We start from the raw sequence: 20206 nt of genomic DNA, 5'->3' as shown, positions 1-20206 counted from the left end.
CAATGCAAAGTCTTGTTGTGAACAATAAAAAAAGAAATTATCTTTCTGTTAATGTAGGTCCTTTACTGGAGTGTTAAGTCAGCAGATGAGGGAATCTATAGGAAGCCAGCATTTTGTCATAGAAGACTAGTGTTTTCACTATGAAAAATTTATTAAAGTAGGAACAATGGGACTGGAATACATTCTTTCTTGGTTTTCCCTTTGCCATAGATATAGTCGTTGGAGGGAAGATTAATTGTCTATCAGTGCTGTGGAGATATATGCCATTTTGTTACAGCAGTTACCACTCCGTAAAGGCTGAGAAGTTATGCCTGCTTATGACAGCAGTAAATTTGACCCACTGTCCACGCAGTTATAGTCTCTGTAGCTGATAAGATTCTTGCTCTCAGAATGCCTGCTTTAATGATTAGATAAATTCCTCTGTCAGATATCCCTGAACAAGTTCTGTAAAGTTCTATAAAATATACTCAGAATATCAACAAAGATCAGCTGTACTAGTCATATCTGTGAACCCTCTCTGGTCCGCATCCTTCTGGGTGTATCTCTGAGGACATTCCTAAGAGGTGTTCTATACTAGGGATTTAAAATCCAGTTTAGTTAGTTAACCAGTTAAACATTATTTTTAACTGGTTAACAGATTAAAGAGAGGCAGATGGAGGAGGGGCAGCTTCAGCCCAGCCAGGCTGGAGCAGCCCCTCTGCCTGCTGGGCTGGAGTGCCCTCCCTGCTGCGGAGTGGGACTACTCTGTAGGGTAGCCAGGGGTCCGGTTTTGAACCAGACAGTCTGATATTTGAGCTTTTTGTCTGGGAAACAAACTGAGAAAATACCGGACATATAAATGCTTGGTATTTTCTAATTAAATGAGTGGTATTGTTGTGAGTATCAATACGTAGCTGCACACTGCGTGAGCGTGTCTACCAGCCAGGCAGTACGCAGCTACGTAGTAGAGAGAAGGGGGCGAGGCCGGGGCAGGTTGGAATCCCCGGGGCCGGACTCGCCCGTGCACCCCACTGGGACCGTGTACAGGATGGGCAGCACCTTGGGATCTGCATGCGCCCGGGCCAGCCCCGCTCCTTCCAACTCCCTCCTGACCAGCCCTGCTTCCCGCCACCTGGCTCCTTCCCCTGATCTCCACTGGCCAGCCCTGCTCCTCCTGACCCCCTCCCGGCCAGCCCTGCTTCCCGCCAGCTGGTTCCCCACCGGCTAGCTCCACTCCTGCCAATCCCCTCCCAGCCAGCCCTGCTTCCTGCTGGCCAGCCCTCCCCCCCCTCTCCAATCAGCCTCGCCTCCCCCTGACCAGCCCCACTCCCCTCCCAGCTGGTCTCCCCTCCCGTTCTGAGATCATGTGTGTCCGGTATTTTTTTGAAAGCCATCTGGCAACCCTACTACTCTGGCCCAGCTGGAGCACCTCTGCCCATGGTGGGTGGAGGACTGCTCCAGTCCCCCACTGGTTTACTGTAACTGGAAAGTATCACCCAATAAGGATGATGCTTCCTGGTTAACTATTCACATCCCTAATCTACACTACTGCTTAAGTCAATATAGCTTATGTCTCTCAGGGATGTAAAAAAGTACCCCCAAGTAAGTTATTGACCTTAGCGCTGTCCACGCTGTCATGGACGTGTAGTAATGATGCCAATGTGAGAGCACACTCCAGTTGACATAAGTGTCATCTACAGAAAGATTGCAGCTAGTGCTGGATATTCCATAGGGTCTATACTCCTAGAGCAATAGTGGGTAAGATCACCAGGATAAAGTTAATCAAGTTTCCTGACATCATAATTCTTTTCAAAATACATATCTTAAGTTATACTGAAGGAAAAATGTATAATGTTCCTTTTTTGTGTTTACCTGTATCAAAAACATTTATCACAGACTTTCCCTGAGTTTTTCCTCATAAAGTATTCACAGTTTAGTGGAATTATATATAACTGTGAAAGATATAAATTGCAACCTTCTATTCTGTGTAACAATTTTATATCCTACAGTCAGGATAGAGATTAGTAATGTTGCTTTATATAATTTGGCTTTTATGATTTGAAATAGTATTTTACAGCTCTTTTGTGTACCCTGCACATGCACATACGTTCTGCTAACAATGTTAGTTTTGCTTTTTCCTAAGCAAATTAGTATCTTGTAAGGGAAGAGGAAGAAATAGGACATAGTCTTTGTGACACTGATCTTGACATTTTCTCACTTTTTCCCCAAGGGTGAAATTCATAGGGTGAAGTCTGATGGAACTAACAGGACAGTATTTGCTCCAGCAGCTGTTATTGGTGCTCCTATTGGTCTGGCTTTAGACTGGATATCTGCAAACCTGTATTATAGTAACACTGGCACACAGTCAATTGAGGTACTTTTATACTCAATATAATTTAAAGGTGAAAGCCTGACTTTTTCTTTCAGAGGCTATACATGCAGCTCCATAGCAGAGAGGCATTCAGGGGGAAAACACCTGAAAGCAGCTTTATTTTAAAACTGAGTATTCAGTATTCTTTAAGGACAAAATCCAAGAAAAAATACAAAAGTTATTAAGAATCAAACTTAAATCTGGTCATAAGTGTATAGATAAAGTGATTTTAAAAGCAGTACTTCATGGGAGCATCCATTAACCACTGCACAACTCTTTTTCCTTCAAGTCAAGAAGTTCCCCAATGCTGTTTGACATCGATAAACCTCAGAACACCAGGTGGAATAATGTATTATGGTTCCGCATTAAAATCTAAGGTCCAAATCCTGTGCCTGCTGAAGTTAGAGTCTTGTCATTAGCTGCAATGGAAGAAAGTTCAGGTCCCAAATGCTGTGGTATGGTTCCACAGAGTCTAGCAGCCTAGAAATACATAAAGGCTAAAAAAACCAGAGTTATCTAGTGTGGAAAGGAGAGGAGCAAAAGTGGTATAATTTAATGGATGTCCAGAGATTTCTCTGTCCCACAATATAAAAGGGGGCCCTGTAATTGAATTAAAAGGAAGCTAATTTTACATAGGTTAAAAAGAAATATTTTGTACAACAGCATGTAACCAACCTGAACCTCATTTAATACCTTTGTGTTATACTGATAAATGGAAACAGTTTAGTAAGGATTAGTGATTTTTATGAACAGGAATAATTTGGAGTTACTCTAATGACATTAATTATCACTGGAAACTTTTTGAGTAGAACTTGTCAGAGGAGAGAATGCATTAGAGAAGTATAGTGTTTTTTCATCATAATGCATGTGGACTTTTTCTTTTGCTTGGTCCTGTGTGGGTTTATGCTGACCAGGTTTTAGCTTGAAATTTTACTGTCAGGTCCACATGGGATACCCTAAACTCTGTTAAACATTTATGTAGGTTCTGAAGCTACATGGTGAAGTAATGTACAGAAAAACCCTGATTACCAATGATGGTACTCCAACAGGAGCTGGAGTACCAATAGGTTTGGTTGTTGATCCAGCACGAGGGTGAGTTTCCCAAATAGCTTTTGTCTTTATTTACGTTTTATTTATAGTGAATACTTTTTTCAATTGTTCTATTTCTTTCCTAATTTTTAGGGCTTCTACATTGATAGTAGTGAAAATTTGTTCTAGGCATAAAATTGGCATTCATAGAATTTGTATTTTAAAATTATATTTGGGTTGAATCAGTTTAAGTCTTTTAAAGCTATACTTAGAGCCTAATATATAATAGGATCAATTACATGATTGTGTAAATTGCTGCCTAGTTACAGATTGTTTATAAATTGTCACTTAGGCTTTGCTCCAGAATTCAAATTTTCATTAAATAAAATAATTAAATCTCAAGCCATTTTGACTGCAAAGAAAGCCTTCAAAATATCATCCTAGAGTAAAGTGATACTATGACGACTGTTGGGTTTTTTATATAAAGGGAAAAGGTACCATGTTAGAAATCATGTTAAGTTACATATTTTAACTCCCATGATGATGTTAAACATGCTTTATGTGTTCCACCCAAAATGGCAAATATGTATGTCAATATTTATTAATATTAAGATATGTCTTTGTGTAAAACTATATATATAATATTACTAATCAAGCCTCAAAAAACCTCCATAAACCCTGACAAATTAGATTCCAGACTTGGCTGGAAAATTTCTGACAAATATTTTTTCATCGGAATTTGCTGATTTGTCAGAATGGAAATGTTCTGCATGCTTGTGTTGTTTTCCCCAAAATTATGCTGGGATCCAGTCAGTTTCCAGAGGTGCCAGATTTGTTGTTCCGTAGCATCCTGGATGGTTGGTAGGGCTGGGTGGAGAATGATAATTTCATGCTGTGAAGATCTTAGACGTATTTGGTTTTCATTCCCAATAAGAACTAAACACAATTTTGAGATCTCAGAATCCTCTGCAAAATGGAAACAAACTCCCCCCCAGCTGTGTTAGTTTTTTAAAATTCTTAAAATGTTGCAATATAAGATGTTGTGAATGATGCAGGATAGAAAATACATATTCTTAAACTATCTTTAGCTTGACTTTGTTCCTATAAAGTGAGACATTTTGTTCAGCATTCGATCACTACTCAGAACATACTAAAGTCCTTTGCTGAGCAGAGCAATAGACTTAAACACATTCTTAAATGCTTTGGTGAACTGGAGCCTTAGATTCTTATCTGCTTCTGTAATTGCTGGGATAACATATGTTGCAGGAAACTGTATTGGACAGACCAAGGAACTGACAGCGGTGTCCCAGCAAAAATATCCAGTGCAAACATGGATGGCTCAGATATAAAAATCCTCTTCACTGGTAACCTTGACCATGTCGAATTTATTACCATTGACATTAAGGAACAGAAGTTGTACTGGGCTGTCACAAGCACAGGAGTGGTATGAATATTTTTATACTGTTGCTGTAGTGTCTATGTGCCCATTTCTGCAGCCCTTCTTCACATGAGCAGTGCAGTTAAGATTAAGTGAGACTAATCATGTGACTAAAACTTTCAGTTAAAATATGGTACGATTCATATAGCGTACAGTAGTTACTGGACTGGAATGACTCTTGGTTTTTGAATGTCAATGAAGTTGAATGCCTAACTGCCTTTTGTGTTTGAGTAGGGGGAAGATACAGTAATATTTATTCACCAAATAAAGCATTGATCTAGTGTCTGTATGGAAGAGGGCATGCTCATATGTACCATACTATTAAAAAAGCCATAATGTTTCCTCCAATGAGCAAATGATCCCTTTGAATGCTCCTATATGCTGTTCGTATATGCTGTGGTTGGTTAGGGGTGGGCAATAATTTTTAAAAGGCAGGCCAGGACACTTCTATGCTTCCCCACCCATAGACCCTGATTGGCCTGAGGATGGGGGAGTTTGTGAAATTTTTACCTCCCACCCCCCAGTGCCTAGAGCCAGCTGTTTTAAAACAGCTGGCAATTCCCTCTCGGTGCTGCAGCAGGAAGCGATTTTGCATGCTTCCCCTGTCCTCAGGCCAGTCAGGGTCTGGGGGCAAGGGGAATGTGCAAAGTCCTTCGTCCCCTACTTCCTTCCTGCCAGGGTTGTGAAGTGGTGCCACTAGAAAGAACTGCTGGGTGCTTTTAAACAGCAGTTTCCTCTGGAGCTGTACGCCCTGGCAGGGGAGGAGTCTTTGCGTCTCCCTCATCCCCAGGTCTCGATTATCCTGGGGACAGGGGAGTGGCAGGGCAGCTGCAGGCCAGATCCCCCTGGCTTGGTGGGCTGGATTCAGCCACTGGGGCTATCTTGCTCACCCGTCTCAGTGTGAGCAGAAGATGTCTGATTCATGACAGACATGAGTGTACCTAGGAGGTCCAGAATGGCATTAGTTAGAACAGGTCTTCAATGAATGACACCAAAGTTTGCAAAAGAAAAGATACGATCGATTTACTCCTTTTTGCTAGTTTTAATGAACAGAATTCTAACAGCTACTTGTGCCATTTTTTAAAAAAAGAAAAAGAATAAAGTAAATGAAAATACTTGTGTGTATAACTTTGCTTATATAATCATTTTCCAAGTGGCTTTTATTGTAGATTGTTGTTAGCTGTTTTGAACAATGACACATTTGTTAAATTTTAATGGAAAAAAATAGTTCTCAAAAAAACAACTCTCACCTCAAACTTGAGCAAAACGCATAAGATTTCTGTTCACAGAAAGAGTTTATCAGTATATATACAATTCTAATGAAATTCTAACTGATGTCTTAGATTGAAAAAGGCAATGTGGATGGTACAAACCGCGTGACCCTGGTTCTTCATCTCTCTCACCCCTGGGGAATTGCTGTCTATGATTCCTTTCTGTACTATACTGATCGAGATTATGAGGTCATTGAACGGGTTGACAAGTCCACTGGAGCGAACAAAGTGGTTATGAGAGACAATGTTCCAAGACTGAAGTGCCTACGAGTGTATTATAGAGACAGTGAGTATCTACTATGATTTAAAGAGGCAGTGTCAGGAAGCCCCTTGATTTTGAAAAATCTAACATTCTCAAAACCTTAATCTGAAAAATTACTAAATTGAAAGCAAGACAGCGTGGTGAGCTGCAAACCACATGTTAGTAAGGTGCTGGTTTAAGTTTCTGAGAACATCTTTATGTTTCATGCAGTGCTTAGAAATGTATTTTAGCGTTTCTTGGCTGTGCAGTATTTGCTCATTTCTTTCCAGTCAGATTTCTGAAGTATACAAGAATCATGCTTTCCAAGAGCATTCCTTTCCACCCAAACTAAGAGGGCAGGGCTAATTTTAGGCTTGCCAACTTTGATGGCATGTTGATAAAACATAAACTTTTGGGATATGCGGTAGGATTTATATCTGTCTTAAACTCAACATTTTAGTGCTATTTTGTATTTGAAGTTCTGAGACAAATTAATGTTACTGCATTTTGAAATATTTCTGTAGTAAGTATCTTTCTTTTAAGACTTTCAAGAGGTTAATTGGAGCTCACAAGAGATAATCATAATGGTCCTTTCTTGTCTTAAAATGTCTGAATGTAGTTTTATGGTTGTTTTTGTTTTTTATTTCAGTGTGATTTGTAGTAATGCAGTATGGAAATAATTAAAGTACAGTAACTTTCACTGCTCTGTACTAACCTGTGTTCACTTTTTCCGGGAGAGAAGGGAGTTTTGATTGATTGTAGAGAGAGTTTTCACATGCATATTTGAGATCTGAATTTTCATAATGTCCAAGGGTGTTCTGCTCGGCTACGTCTACACTGGCCCCTTTTTCGGAAGGGGCATGCTAATTTTGAAAGTGGGAATAAGGAAATCCGCGGGGGATTTAAATATCCCCCGCGGATTTAAATAAACATGTCCGCCGCTTTTTTCCGGCTTGGGGAAAAGCCGGAAAAAAAGCGTCTAGACTGGCCCGATCCTCCGGAATAAAGTCCTATTCCGGAGGATCTCTTATTCCTACTTCAAAGTAGGAATAGGGCTTTATTCCGGAGGATCGGGCCAGTCTAGACACTTTTTTTCCGGCTTTTCCCCAAGCCGGGAAAAAAGCGGCGGACATGTTTATTTAAATCCGCGGGGGATATTTAAATCCCCCGCGGATTTCCCTATTCCCACTTTCAAAATTAGCATGCCCCTTCCAAAAAAGGGGCCAGTGTAGACGTAGCCCTCAAGTTTTGACATCGGACTTATTGCTACAGGTTGAACCTCCCTAGTCCAGCGCTCTGTAGTCTGCCAACATCTGTCATCTGGCATGATTTTAGTTAGCTGGATGTACACTTATGGGTATGGCCAAGTTTCCCACGGTCTCATAAAGTTTGTTTACAGTCACCAGTCCTGGCTCTCAGTGTTCTATGCTGTTATTTAGCTCTAATTTCCCCTAAATGTCTTCTAAAAGAGCCCAGTAAGAAGTAGAAGACCGGGTAAAAAACAATATTGACTTTCCGTGACTTGGCAAATTCTCTGGTTTGACAGTGGTCAGGTTCCTGAGGGTGCTGAATGAGAGTTCAACCTCTAGTAAATGTATTCATGTCAGGGCTCAGATGTCCTCAAGTAATTTGTAAAACTAATTGATTAATTTGCAGTGAATAATATTTTGCGATTAATTTTTGTATCACTTTCTATTTGCTAGTTGTCTATAAATATTTTTCAGTTTTTCCAGTATGTTCCCTTTTCAAAATTATTTACCTAATAATTTCGGTGAAGAATCTCAACATTTTATTATGTTATTTGATATTGACATGTGAAATGCAATCCGTGTGGTTAATATTCATAAGAAACATTGGTCAGATGATGGTATCTTTGTTTTCTGACTGAAAGAGCATAATTTATAGTATTTCTAAGTTCAAAATTCAGTTTCTCTAGGGCTACGTCTAGACTGGTATGATTTTCCGGAAATGCTTTTAATGGAAAAGTTTTCGGTTAAAAGCATTTTCGGAACAGAGCGTCTAGATTGGCACGGATGCTTTTCCACAAAAGCACTTTTTGTGGAAAAGCATCCATGCCAATCTAGACGCACTTTTCTGCAAAAAAGCCCCGATCACCATTTTTTGTGATCGGGGCTTTTTTGCGGAAAACAAATCTGTGCTGTCTACACTGGCCCTTTTGGGCAAAAGTTTTGCGCAAAAGGACTTTTGCCCGAATGGGAGCAGCATAGTATTTCCGCAAGAACACTGACAATCTTACATGAGATCGTCAGTGCTTTTGCGGAAATTCAAGCGGCCAGTGTAGACAGCTGGCAAGTTTTTCCGGAAAAGTGTCTGATTTTCTGGAAAAACTGGCCAGTCTAGACACAGCCTAAATGTTTTAATATTCATATAAAATTCTATTTCTCATGAATATTCCTGGATATAACTTCATTTCCTTGAATATTCTCAGAAATAGAATACCAGGAGGATATGAATACTTACAAAGTAAATTTGGTTTTTTATTTGAGGACTATGTTCTGAGGCATTTCCCAGCTCTAATTATTAGTTGTGGTTATCCAGTTAGGATTTTGCTGTCACATCTATTTTTACAGTAAGTTTACAGATATAACTTCAACTGAATAACTCATTCTGGAATTTCATTAGCTAGTTTACTTCAAATTTATATTAGAGTCAGATCTGATCCTGAAAAAATATTCTCTGTTGAAGATCCCTTAATTGTCCAACCAATTGTTTTATTATTAACATTTATTTGCCATGGTTCAAAATGATTAAGATCCTTACTGTTGCTAGCTGCTTATTGTTATTAGTCATTTTCCTGATAAGTGTGGGATGTGTACACATTTTATTATAGAATAATGAGATCTAATAATGAACAATACATTGCCGAGGTTTTATCTGCATCTGTTTCTTTGTGACAGATTCTGCTGGTGCCTCAAATGGCTGCAGTAATAACATTGGAGTTTGTCAGCAGCTTTGCCTACCTATGCCTGCTGGACTGTTTTCTTGTGCCTGTGCTACTGGCTTCCAGCTAAATCCTGATAATAGGACCTGTTCTCCATATAGTTCTTTTGTAATTGTTTCCATGCTGTCTGCAATTAAAGGATTTAGCTTAGAGACATCTGATCACTCTGAAGCAATGGTGCCTTTGGCAGGAAGAGGTATGTGAAGATTTTAGTGGACGAGAAAATTTCTTTATGCCTAATGTTGTCATTTTCTGTTACATTTGCAATGGTCTGGTGATTGCTTATCTGACAGATGGTACATTTCACAATGAGACTAATATGCTGAATTATAATATTGGCAAGGGATCATGCCATTGAGGTAAGGAACATATACAATGCACTGGTCTCCATATAAACGCCTACATTTTCAGAAGACTACCTCTTTTTGCAGATGTAGTTTATGAGTTTAGTTTTAGCACACAGTAAAACTGGACTTTATTAATTTAATATTCTCATATACTATTTTAAATGCTGTGCAGCAGAGCCATAACATGTACGGTAGTCTATACATTAACTGAGAAGCCAGTTATATGATGTTCACTGAATGTTTACATACACAGAGCGTCTTGGCAATGTAAATCGATGTTAGATATTATGCCATAAGTTTGTTAATATCAATTCATTTGTTATTTGCACATAACACAAACCATACATTTTAAATAAAACATTTTCTATTTAAAATAATTGGTTGCTTTTGAAAAATGTTTCAGGACGAAATGCACTTCATGTGGATGTTCATATGCCTTCTGGTTTCATTTACTGGTGTGACTTCAGCAGCACTGTTTCTTCTCAGAATGCAATACGTAAAATTAAGCCAGATGGTTCGTATTTTAGAAATGTGATTACAAATGGAATAGGACGAAATGGAATCCGTGGCATTGCAATTGATTGGGTAGCAGGTAAGCAGAACTGCTGCATAGCTGAATTTATAATAAAAGATTATTTTTATATCTTGTAGGCAACTTTAGATTAATCATTAGTTTTATAGAAAAACTCATGGAAACATTTGAATAGGAAATCATCTATCCTATTACATAGTGCTGTGTATTGCAGACTGATTTTAAAATGAAAGAAATGTATGAGGGTCAGCCATCCCTTTGATCCCTACTGATTACAGTAGAAGTTGAATGAACAAGATAGAGTATTGAATTTTGCTCTAAACCACGCGTTCCAATTAATATTGCAAGTTAAATTGAACAGCAGGTTATAATTACTGCAATACTAATTTTTTTTAGAAAACATTTCTTCATTCAGTGCTACACGGGAGATCATTGTCAAGTGCATAATTTTTCTGTCCCTTGGGGTATGTCTAGACTACAGGGATTTTTTTTGAAAAAAAGTGGCCTTTTTTCAAAAAATCTTTACCTGCGTCTAGACTGCTGCCATGTTCTTTTGAAAGTAAATCGAAAGAATGTAGCAGTTTTTTCAACCATGGAAAACCTCATTTTATGAGGAAGAATGCCGTTTTTCGAAAGAGCTCTTTTGAAAAAAGGCGCTATGTAATGCAAACTGTGCTTTTTTGAAAGAGAGCATCTAGACTGCCTGCGTGCTCTCTTTCGAAAAAGCAAGCCACTTTTTCGAAAGTACTGCTTGTAGTCTAGATGCTCTTTTTCGAAAGAATCTTTTGAAAAAGCCTCTTTTGAGAAAGGTGTGTAGTCTAGATGTAGCCTTTGGTGTGATTCCTTTCAGGCGTGGCGACACTGCACCCTTCTTTTGTCATTGTAGCATGCATACCCATAGGTATATCTAGCAATGCAGGCAGTCCCCGACTTACGCGGATCCGACTTATGTCGGATCCGCACTTACGAACGGGGCTTTCTTGCCCCGGAAGTCGGAGCGAGAAAGCCCCGTTCGTAAGCTGCTCCGGTGCCCCTGGTCTCCTGGAGACCGTCTCCAGCAGACCAGGGGCACCGGGCGGGTTCCCGCGCTTCTGAGGCTTTGCCAGAGCAAAGCCTCAGAGGCGCGGGGAACCACCGCTGCTGCCGCTTCAATCCGGGTTCCTGTGGTCTGCTGGGGAATGATCCCTGCTCTGGCAAAGCCTCAGAGGTGCGGGACCCCCCCGTGGCTGCGGCTTCAGTCCGGGAGCCTGTGGTCTGCTGGGGACCGTCCCCAGCAGACCATAGGCTCCCGGACTGAAGCCGCAGCCGCGGCGGGGTCCCTCGCCTCTGAGGCTTTGCCAGAGCAAAGCCTCAGAGGCTCTGCTCCCCGTGTCCCTGGTCTGCTGGGGAGGGGGGGGGGCAGCTAGTGTGCTCCCCCCCCCCCAGCAGACCAGGCTTTTGTTTTGGACTCTGGGGCAGAGCAGCTGGGGCGCTGCCGATTGGTCCTGCAGCGCCCGCTCTGGGCACTACTGGACCAACCCGGCAGCACCCCAGCTGCTCTGCCCCAGGTCCTGATTCAGCCGCTGCTGGTCAGTTTCAGCAGCGGCTGAATCAGGACGCCTGGGGCAGAGCTGATGGGTGCTGCTAGGTTGGTCCAGTAGCACCCAGGAGCGGCGCTACTGGAGCAACCCAGCAGCACCCCAGCTGCTCTGCCCCAGGCGTCCCCAAGTCAGCTTCTGCTGAAACTGACCAGCGCTGACTACAGGAAGCCCCAGGCAGAGTTGCTCTGCCCCGGGCTTCCTGGAATCAGCTGCTGATCAGTTTCAGCAGCAGCTGACTTGGGGACGCCTGGGGTTCTTAAGTTGATTCTGTATGTAAGTCAGAACTGGCGGTCAGTTTCAGCAGTGTCTGAATCTGGACGCCAGTTCCGACTTACATACAGATTCAACTTAAGAACAAACCTACAGTCCCTATCTTGTACGTAACCCGGGGACTGCCTGTATAGGCAATAAGGCATGGCTTAGGTTAGTACAGACATGCCTGAAGGGTATGGATCTGATCCCTGCTATGTACCCTACATGGCTCTCCACATACCAAACATTGCCTCCCCATCTAAGCTGCAGTTTTTAGCAGTGTAGTGTGCTGCTGCTGGAGCCTTTCCTTGCCACAGGAAAAGGCCCGAGCTGTGTGGAAATGCTTGGCTAGCTCCCTCCCCACTGTTGGAACTCTTCTCTGCCACAGGGAAAGACTCTGGCAGCGGGAAAGGCTCTGGCAAGGGTGAAGCAGTGGGGAAAGGCTCTGCCAATTCCTCATTGCTGAAGCCCTTCTCTGCACCATGGAAAAACTCCAGCAGCGAGGAACAGCTCTTGCATAGGAAGGCTGAGGGGAAAGACTCAGCCTTTCCTCACTTCAATGAAAGATTCCATCAGCAAAGAGCTGCTGGTGCATTTCACCTCTGCCTTCCCTCTGCCAGAGCCCATCACTGGCATGTATAGCTACACAATTTAGGTGGATGCAGTGTGCTTGTTTTTCTGGCACGTACTACGCATATACTACATGCTGTCACCAGTGGTGCTTAGACATGATGACTTTAGTTTCAAATAAAATGCCAAAAACATTAATGTTGATTTGAAGTTATGTAATGAAACAAAGACTGTTGAACTAAATAGTTCTTGTAATATGAAACCATTATGATGATTTATACGATGGGGCAAATTCTGCTCTCAGTTATGTCTGTAAAGCCCACAAAAGTTAGTAAGGACTGATGAATGAATCAAGGGCAGAATTCAAATCATGTTATTTTTTGGTGCTGTTTGTCTAATAACTCACATTTAAGTTTTATTCTTAAGGTTCTTTGTGCGTTGTCACACTATTTGAGTCTTTGCTTATTATACTTTTATTTTATGATCAGGGTATCAGCTTGTGTTTCTCTGGTTTTGAATTAAATTCTGTTAATTTTTTTTTTACAATGCAGGAAACCTTTATTTTACAAATGCTTTCCTGACAGAGACTTTTGTAGAAGTTTTGCGTTTAAACACTACTTATCGACGTGTTCTGCTGAAAACCTCAGTGGATATGCCAAGGCATATAGTAGTAGACCCAAAAAACAGATACCTCTTCTGGGCAGATTATGGACAGAATCCAAAAATTGAACGTGCGTTTCTTGACTGTACCAACAGAACAGTGCTTGTGTCTGAAGGCATTGTCACACCACGTGGCTTGGCAGTAGATCACAGCAATGGCTACATTTACTGGGTTGATGATTCTTTAGATATGATTGCAAGAATTCAGCCTGATGGAGGTGAAGCAGAAATTGTTCGCTATGGTAGTCGCTACCCAACACCATTTGGCATCACCATCTTTGAAAATTCTATGATCTGGGTGGACAGGAACCTGAAAAAAGTCTTTCAAGCCAGCAAGGAGCCAGGCAACACTGAGCAGCCAACAGTTATACGAGACAATATTAATTGGCTGAGAGATGTTACCATTTACGATAGCCGTTTTCAGCCACGGTCTCCCCTCAGTATCAACAACAATCCTTGTTTGGAAAACAATGGAGGTTGTTCCCATTTGTGTTTTGCCTTGCCTGATGTGCAGGCGCCCAAATGTGGGTGTGCCTTTGGCACACTAGGAAGTGATGGCAAGAGATGTTCCATTTCAACAGATAATTACCTGATTTTTGCCCTTGAGAATGCGCTTAGAAGTATACAGCTCGATCCTGAGAATCACAGTCCCCCATTTCGCACCGTGAATGTGCTAAGAACTGCAGTGGCTCTAGATTTTGACAGCATGAACAACAGAATATATTTTACACAAAGTTCTCCAGCTGGGACAGGAAAAATCAGTTACATTAATATTTACTCAGGAACTGGTACTCCAACTATAGTTGCATCAGGTAAATGCTATTAAACTTGGTCCAAACTAACTGGATAGTAACTAGTTAAGATTATAGCATCTGATCATTAGCTTAAATAGTTATAGTATGTTCATTTTAATGATCAAGACAGACTGTTGAGTTAAGATATTCTCTCGAAAGCTTCTGTTGACATTTCTGCTTAGTTTTTTTCCTTCTTTCTATCTTTATCAGTACTCACACAAACTGGGAAAGTACAAGCCTTGTTAATATTACTACTATTTGTTTCCAGCTATTCCCACAATGTAATGGGCACTGAGTCATCATATAGGAAGGCAGAGAGTCTCTGTCCCAAAGAATGTACAATGTAAAAAGACAATGTAGATGAAAGCTTAGTGGATGTAACATACAGTCAGAGTGGTCAAGGTGATGTTTGGCCATGTCTTGGTAATACAGTGTTGGGTAACACAAATTTTGATTTTTTTTTAACTTGTTTTTAAAATTACTGTAGACTATCTGCAGTCTCCTATTAGCCTTGGCACAACCAGTCAGCTTGGTCCTTGTAGGTGACAATGGGAAATGGGTCTTCAAAAGATTTCAATGAGGGAGGGGACAGTGATCTTGCATTAGGTATTCAGTTCATAGTGAATGAGGGGGAAGAAGACACAGAATGGGGAGAAAGCTTAAAAAGAGCTACAGGCTGTTTTGAGAAAGCAGAACTATTCATCATAATTGCTGAGTTAAACTGTTTGTTCATAGTAGTCCAAGTCCTCAGGTCCTTAGCAGGGTCTCTGCTGTGCCTTTTTAGTGCAGCCCAGTGTAGGGTGTGGGGTGGGACTGCACCTCCCTTGTGGAAGCTTAAGGAAAGATTCTGTCTTGAAATGCTGCTTATTGCTGTACCCTTTCCAGGGGTACAACTTACTGTCTCGGTCCCTCTGTAGGGTGGGTGTAGAGAGAGGCCAGGGCAATGTCTCAACCCCTCCCTACTCTTTTCTGTCTCCTTTGGAGCAATGTGAATTCCCAGAGTATTAGTGAGGGAGGAGTCCCTGCACTTGCTGGTGCACAGAAACTGCAATTCATCTTGCCCTTTAAGTAGGCCCCACAAGTGTCTTGAGTGTGTGTGCGCGTGTGTGCGTGCAGGGGGGAGGGGGAGGGGCGTCCTTGTCCATTGACTTAACCCACCACCACTTCATACCTTCATAAGGGCCTGTTTCTTAGGTTTTTACTTAGGCAAACTCCTATTGATGTCACCTGGATAAAAGCCTCAGGGTTTGACCCATTATGCTGATGACTGATTTGGTGACGTGTATGGCAATGTTTCAGAAAGCTGTAATGAAGATGTTCTCCTTTCCTAAGGTTTGGGAACTCCAGATGGCATAGCCTTTGACTGGATCAGTAACAGAATTTATTACAGTGACTATTTGAACCAGACTATCAGCTCAATGGCTGTGGATGGATCTAACCACACAGTGGTTGCTCGTGTTCCACGTCCTCGAGCTATTGTGCTAGATCCTTGCAGAGGGTATGTGTTGCTCTTTTTCTTCTAAAATTTTAATGACTTTTTTTTTAATTCTAAGTGAGGCTGGTATGCTGCTGATAGCCAAGGAGGCCCTATGCCTCCCAGTGTTAGACCCATTTTGCAGAGAAAACTCCCTACTCTTAGCAGTATGGTTGTTTTTTGTTTTGTTTTGGGTTTTTTTGCTGTGAAATATTGTCCGCATTGGCCTTTGAAAAATCAGAGTTTGCTCATGCTTAGTTAGAAGTTTGTCAAGAGTTTGGCAGCCAGATTCCATGAAGATTTTGTTGGTACTGGGCATGCATCTAAGGCTGCGGGCTGAGCATGACTTTCCTTGCAAATGGTGCTTCTGGCTGCTGTGGGGATAGGCACCAGAACTGAGAGCTGCTGTGTACCCAGGCTCCTCTTCCTGGTGCCTGTGCAATGTGGAAGAGAAAGTAGAGGGTCAGAATTAAGGTTGCATGGGGATCCTTAATTCTGGTCTTTCCTAACTTTTGAGTGTTTGATTTTGAAACTTTGATATTCTTTATTTTTAGTTTTTTGGATGTAGTCTAAATGTAAGATTTAATTTAGATATGATACTAGGCTTTATCAGTTAAATTTAAACAGATAAAAGCAAGAGCATTCCCAGGTAAACAGTGGGCAGAGAGTGTGAGCAATGCTATTTTTAGAAAAGAAATGAGAAGCAAAAATGATGTAAGTTTGGAAATGTGTGTGTTGGAAAATAACAGCTTGAGGGCACTATGTGAATTGCACTGAATTCAGTGTTCTGTTTCTGGGCCAGTGCAACAGAGTGTGTAAATGATAGATCAAGAATGATGCAGGCAAGATGAGAAAGTGCTTTGCAGGTGAAAGCAGAGGACCCGCAGAAGACTCCTCCAGCTGATAGTGACTGCTAGCTAATCTTGATAGGTGCCAGGAAGATCTCTATACTAGCAGGAAGAGACATCCAGCACCAAATATTGGTCAGACTAGACAGAAAAAATAATGGGAAGGCATCCATCCAGCACTCACCTGAACTGAAGAGAGGATCAGACGGTAGTTGTTCAAATAAGGCTTCTCTGAGAGTAGCACGACCTTAGGATTAGTTGAAATAACAAAGAAATCTACCTCTTTAGATTTCTATATGATCTCAACATCATACTATCTGAATGGCTTTCAAGAATTCATGAACATATTCTCACAGCAGCCGTTTGAAGTAGAGAATAACATTATTAGCACAATTTTGCAAATGGAGAAACCCCATGAGTGAAATTCAGTGACTTTCCCAAGGTCACACAAAAAGCAGTAAGGCTCCGATGGGCGCAGGGGTCCTTGTTATTGCAGAATCAAAGTTCTATTTGATGGAGATAGTTCTTCTTTCATATATTTGTTTGCCAAAGAGATAACTTTGCAATTGTCTGATTGATAGATACATGTACTGGACTGACTGGAGTGCCAATGCTAAGATAGAACGAGCTACACTCGGAGGAAACTTCAGAATACCTATTGTAAGCACCAATTTGGTGTGGCCAAATGGACTTACCCTGGACTATGATGAACAGCAGCTTTACTGGGCTGACGCAAATCTGTATGTATCTATGTCTCATATGTGGTAGGATTTTTTAAAGAAATTTGTTGTTATACTATTGTTACAGAGCTCAGATTTCTTTTATTCCTTTTTCATCACTTTGGATGCATTTGTTGCCATTTTATATTGTAACCCATTAATAATAATTTATTTTTTTTAAAATTCCATTGTGAAAAGTAACCAGTAAATACTTGTAAATTGGTTAATCACATGGTGATTTCTGCCTGGCAAGGTTCCCTCTAAAATGAATGACAGCACAGCCCCACAGCTGCTTAATATGCGCTACCTAGCCAGAGGCTCAGGACTCATGCAGTGAGTTGCCTGGCCGGGAGAGGGGCACTTCTCCCTTGGGAACAGCAGCAGCTTCCTGCAAAGGACAGAGCAGTGAGTCTCCCTACTAGTTGGGAGAGACCCTCTGCTCTGTCCTCAGCAAAGAGCTGCTACTGTACCTGAGGCAGAAGTGCCCCTTTGCCTGCCAGGCTGCTCCGTGCATGAGTCCTGAGCCCCTGGCTGGGTAGAGCTCATTAAGCAGCTGCAGGGCCATGCTACTGCGCAAATTAGAGGGAACCTTGCTGCCTGGTACCAGAGAAACAAAAGTGTAGGAGCCAGATTCTGCCACGGTTACTCAGTCAAAACTTCCATGATTTTCCTGACAGTTTTGATTGATTAACAAATCTTAGAATTGACCTGTGATTTTGAGAACCATGTATGTTAATAATTTGCAGCAGAAGTTCTGGTGGCCTGAAATTCACATGGAGCTAAATTTATTCTAATGTTGCTCAAGCTCATTTGTCTCATCCTTAATGCCGTATTTTAGCATCTTCGCCTATCTATACGTTGCTTCTGCACAGTTTCTCTCCTTGTTCATCATGAATGGGGAATGCCTCTCACTGTAGCATTTGGAGAAGATTCAGTGTTGCTGGAACCTCTGAGACTAAGCCTTGCCCATCAGCTCAGGCCTCTAGAACTTCTGCTTTCAGTAGCAGGACAAGTTGGTGGTTCAATCTCTCTAAGCCACTTTGTTTTATAAGTTTAATTTTTTTATTGCTGCATAGTAATTGTCTGAAGCTGTGACTTGGAGGCTCTGACAGAGAAGAAACCCCCTCACAATCTGCGCTGGTATGACTCTGGTCTCAAAAAGCCAAAAGCAAACATCCAGTTCTTAAGGCAGAGATTAATGTAGTTAATGAGCAAGTGGTATAAAATCCAGGGTTTAAACCCTTTCTCCTTTTGCCTACCCTCCATAAAGGAGCATTTGCTGGACTTTTCTCCAAACAGGAGCTATGCATCAGGATCCCTATCCAGCATGCTGCTGTTCAGACATGCAGATGCCTGGAGCACCTATAGAGCCCTTAAAGCAGTGGTCCCCAACCTTTTGTGGCTGCCAGGTGCCCGGGGGCAGGGCCACTCATGCGCCGGGTGTCTGGGGGCGGGGCCGCTCATGCGCCACGCTTCCAGGGGTGGGGCCATGCATGCGCCGCGCACCCGGGGCCGGCACCACGCATGTACCGCCCGCCCGGGGCAGGGGCCGCCCACGTACCCTGCGCCTGGGGCCAGCACCGCGCCCTGCACCCGGGGCCGACCCGTGCAGGCAAGGCATTACAATCCTTCACCAATTGATGGACTAGGCATCTGAGAAATGATTTATGGATTAGGAATCAAGGTGCTTTCTCTACAAGATCCCTACTGGCGTTGTGGGGAAAAGTGTCTGAGCCTTATCTGAGGCAGCCTTTCAATAGGAAGGTGCTACTGGGTTGGTTTCTGCATAATTCCTTAAATTACAGAGCTTTTGCTTTATATGAGTAACTGGCATGTCTGCTTATCATTAATCTTGTACTAATTACAATTCTGTTTTATCTTCCCCTCCTCCATATCTGTGATTCACTACTTGCTATTTCCCATTAGTGATGAAGGAGGAGAGAAGCCATGCAACAAAATGAGAAATTAGTTGCATGATAATTTTCTTTCTGTCAGCAGCTTCTTTTCTCATTCAGCCCACCCAAGTAGTTTGATGAATGACCAGAATGCGATTTGTAATAACTGAAATGCGTCTCTGAGGGAGACCTAAACATAAGTTTATGTTGTTCTCTTAAGTCTAATGATTCATTACCTGCATACTTCTACAGCTTGGAAGAACTCTTGTAGGTGTTAAATTGAAGGGCAGAGCTTAGTCCTGGAACTGCAAAATTGAACCTTCCTCGGGACACTGGGCATGATACTGTTTACTAAGGATGTTAAATATCTGATAAAGAGGCAGCAGTTTAGGGTAGCAGCAGCCCCTGTCTGTGGCGGGGGGGGGGGGGCAGGAGAGAGTGGCAGGAGTCTGAGCTCCCAGACTGGTGCAAACCAGAACTGAGCTGGGCTGCTGGACAGCCTGCTAAAAAAATTACTGGTTGGGGGAAATATGTGTAGTCTATAGCATTAACCTATACACTTTTGCTTATCAGTTAATCGACTACACTATAACGTCCCTACTGTTTACAGTGTACAGAAGATTTTTTATTCCACTGACTGTCTTCATATAAGCATAGCATCACTATCTATATTTCTGCTTATGCAGCCTTGATGGGCCTTGCCTTCTCTTTCATTGTACTGTGAAAAAAGGAGCAACAGCAGGGCAATCACAGAGACACATCGTTGAAGGAGAGAAGTAGAACTCACCTGGCCTTCTTTCTCTTGTCACCAAAGTCCTGCCACGTGTGCATGTGCCTCATTGGGATATCTGATCATCAGAATGCTGGTAGATGGAATCAGGCACCAGCCTCTACCCAGGGCATAATACACTGTTCACATTTGCTCCAATTTCTGTAATTCCCCCATACTCCACCAAGTATTTTCTCCTCATTGCTCACTTTTTCTCTACTGATTCCCAGTTTCTAACAATACCATACTTCTTTTTTACCAAGCATTTTCTCTCTTCTCCCTGAAATCCTTCCTCAAGGTGCATTTCTTCTAGAAATCTTTCCTATTTTGTCATCTTTCCTGCCAACAGTCTTTCCACACCGTCCTTTTTCTGTACTCTTGTATTGTGTTTTATGTGTGGCTTACCTGCTTGGACTGTAATCTCTGTGCCTTAAGTGCTGCAAATATTTGTGGCCCAATAAAATTATTTTACCTA

The 20206-nt window shown here is 41.9% G+C and overlaps 1 protein-coding gene across 3 annotated transcripts in view; it reads left to right on the top strand.

Annotated features, from left to right (window-relative positions):
* LRP2 (LDL receptor related protein 2) overlaps positions 1-20206 on the top strand; it is a 220123-nt gene that overhangs the window by 115646 nt on the left and 84271 nt on the right. For all 3 annotated transcript variants that reach the window (XM_075933562.1, XM_075933563.1, XM_075933560.1), the window contains exons 33-41: positions 2210-2353; positions 3333-3442; positions 4646-4823; positions 6161-6374; positions 9248-9487; positions 10042-10230; positions 13124-14044; positions 15359-15524; positions 16930-17088. In XM_075933562.1, the coding sequence (XP_075789677.1) occupies positions 2210-2353; positions 3333-3442; positions 4646-4823; positions 6161-6374; positions 9248-9487; positions 10042-10230; positions 13124-14044; positions 15359-15524; positions 16930-17088 (2321 nt within the window). The remainder of the gene's footprint in view (positions 1-2209; positions 2354-3332; positions 3443-4645; positions 4824-6160; positions 6375-9247; positions 9488-10041; positions 10231-13123; positions 14045-15358; positions 15525-16929; positions 17089-20206) is intronic.

This window comes from Pelodiscus sinensis, chromosome 7, assembly GCF_049634645.1.
Source record: "Pelodiscus sinensis isolate JC-2024 chromosome 7, ASM4963464v1, whole genome shotgun sequence".
Classification (NCBI taxonomy): Eukaryota; Metazoa; Chordata; order Testudines; family Trionychidae; genus Pelodiscus; species Pelodiscus sinensis.
The sequence above is the reverse complement of the archived record's forward strand: the minus strand, read 5'-3'. Positions and strand labels throughout refer to the sequence as shown.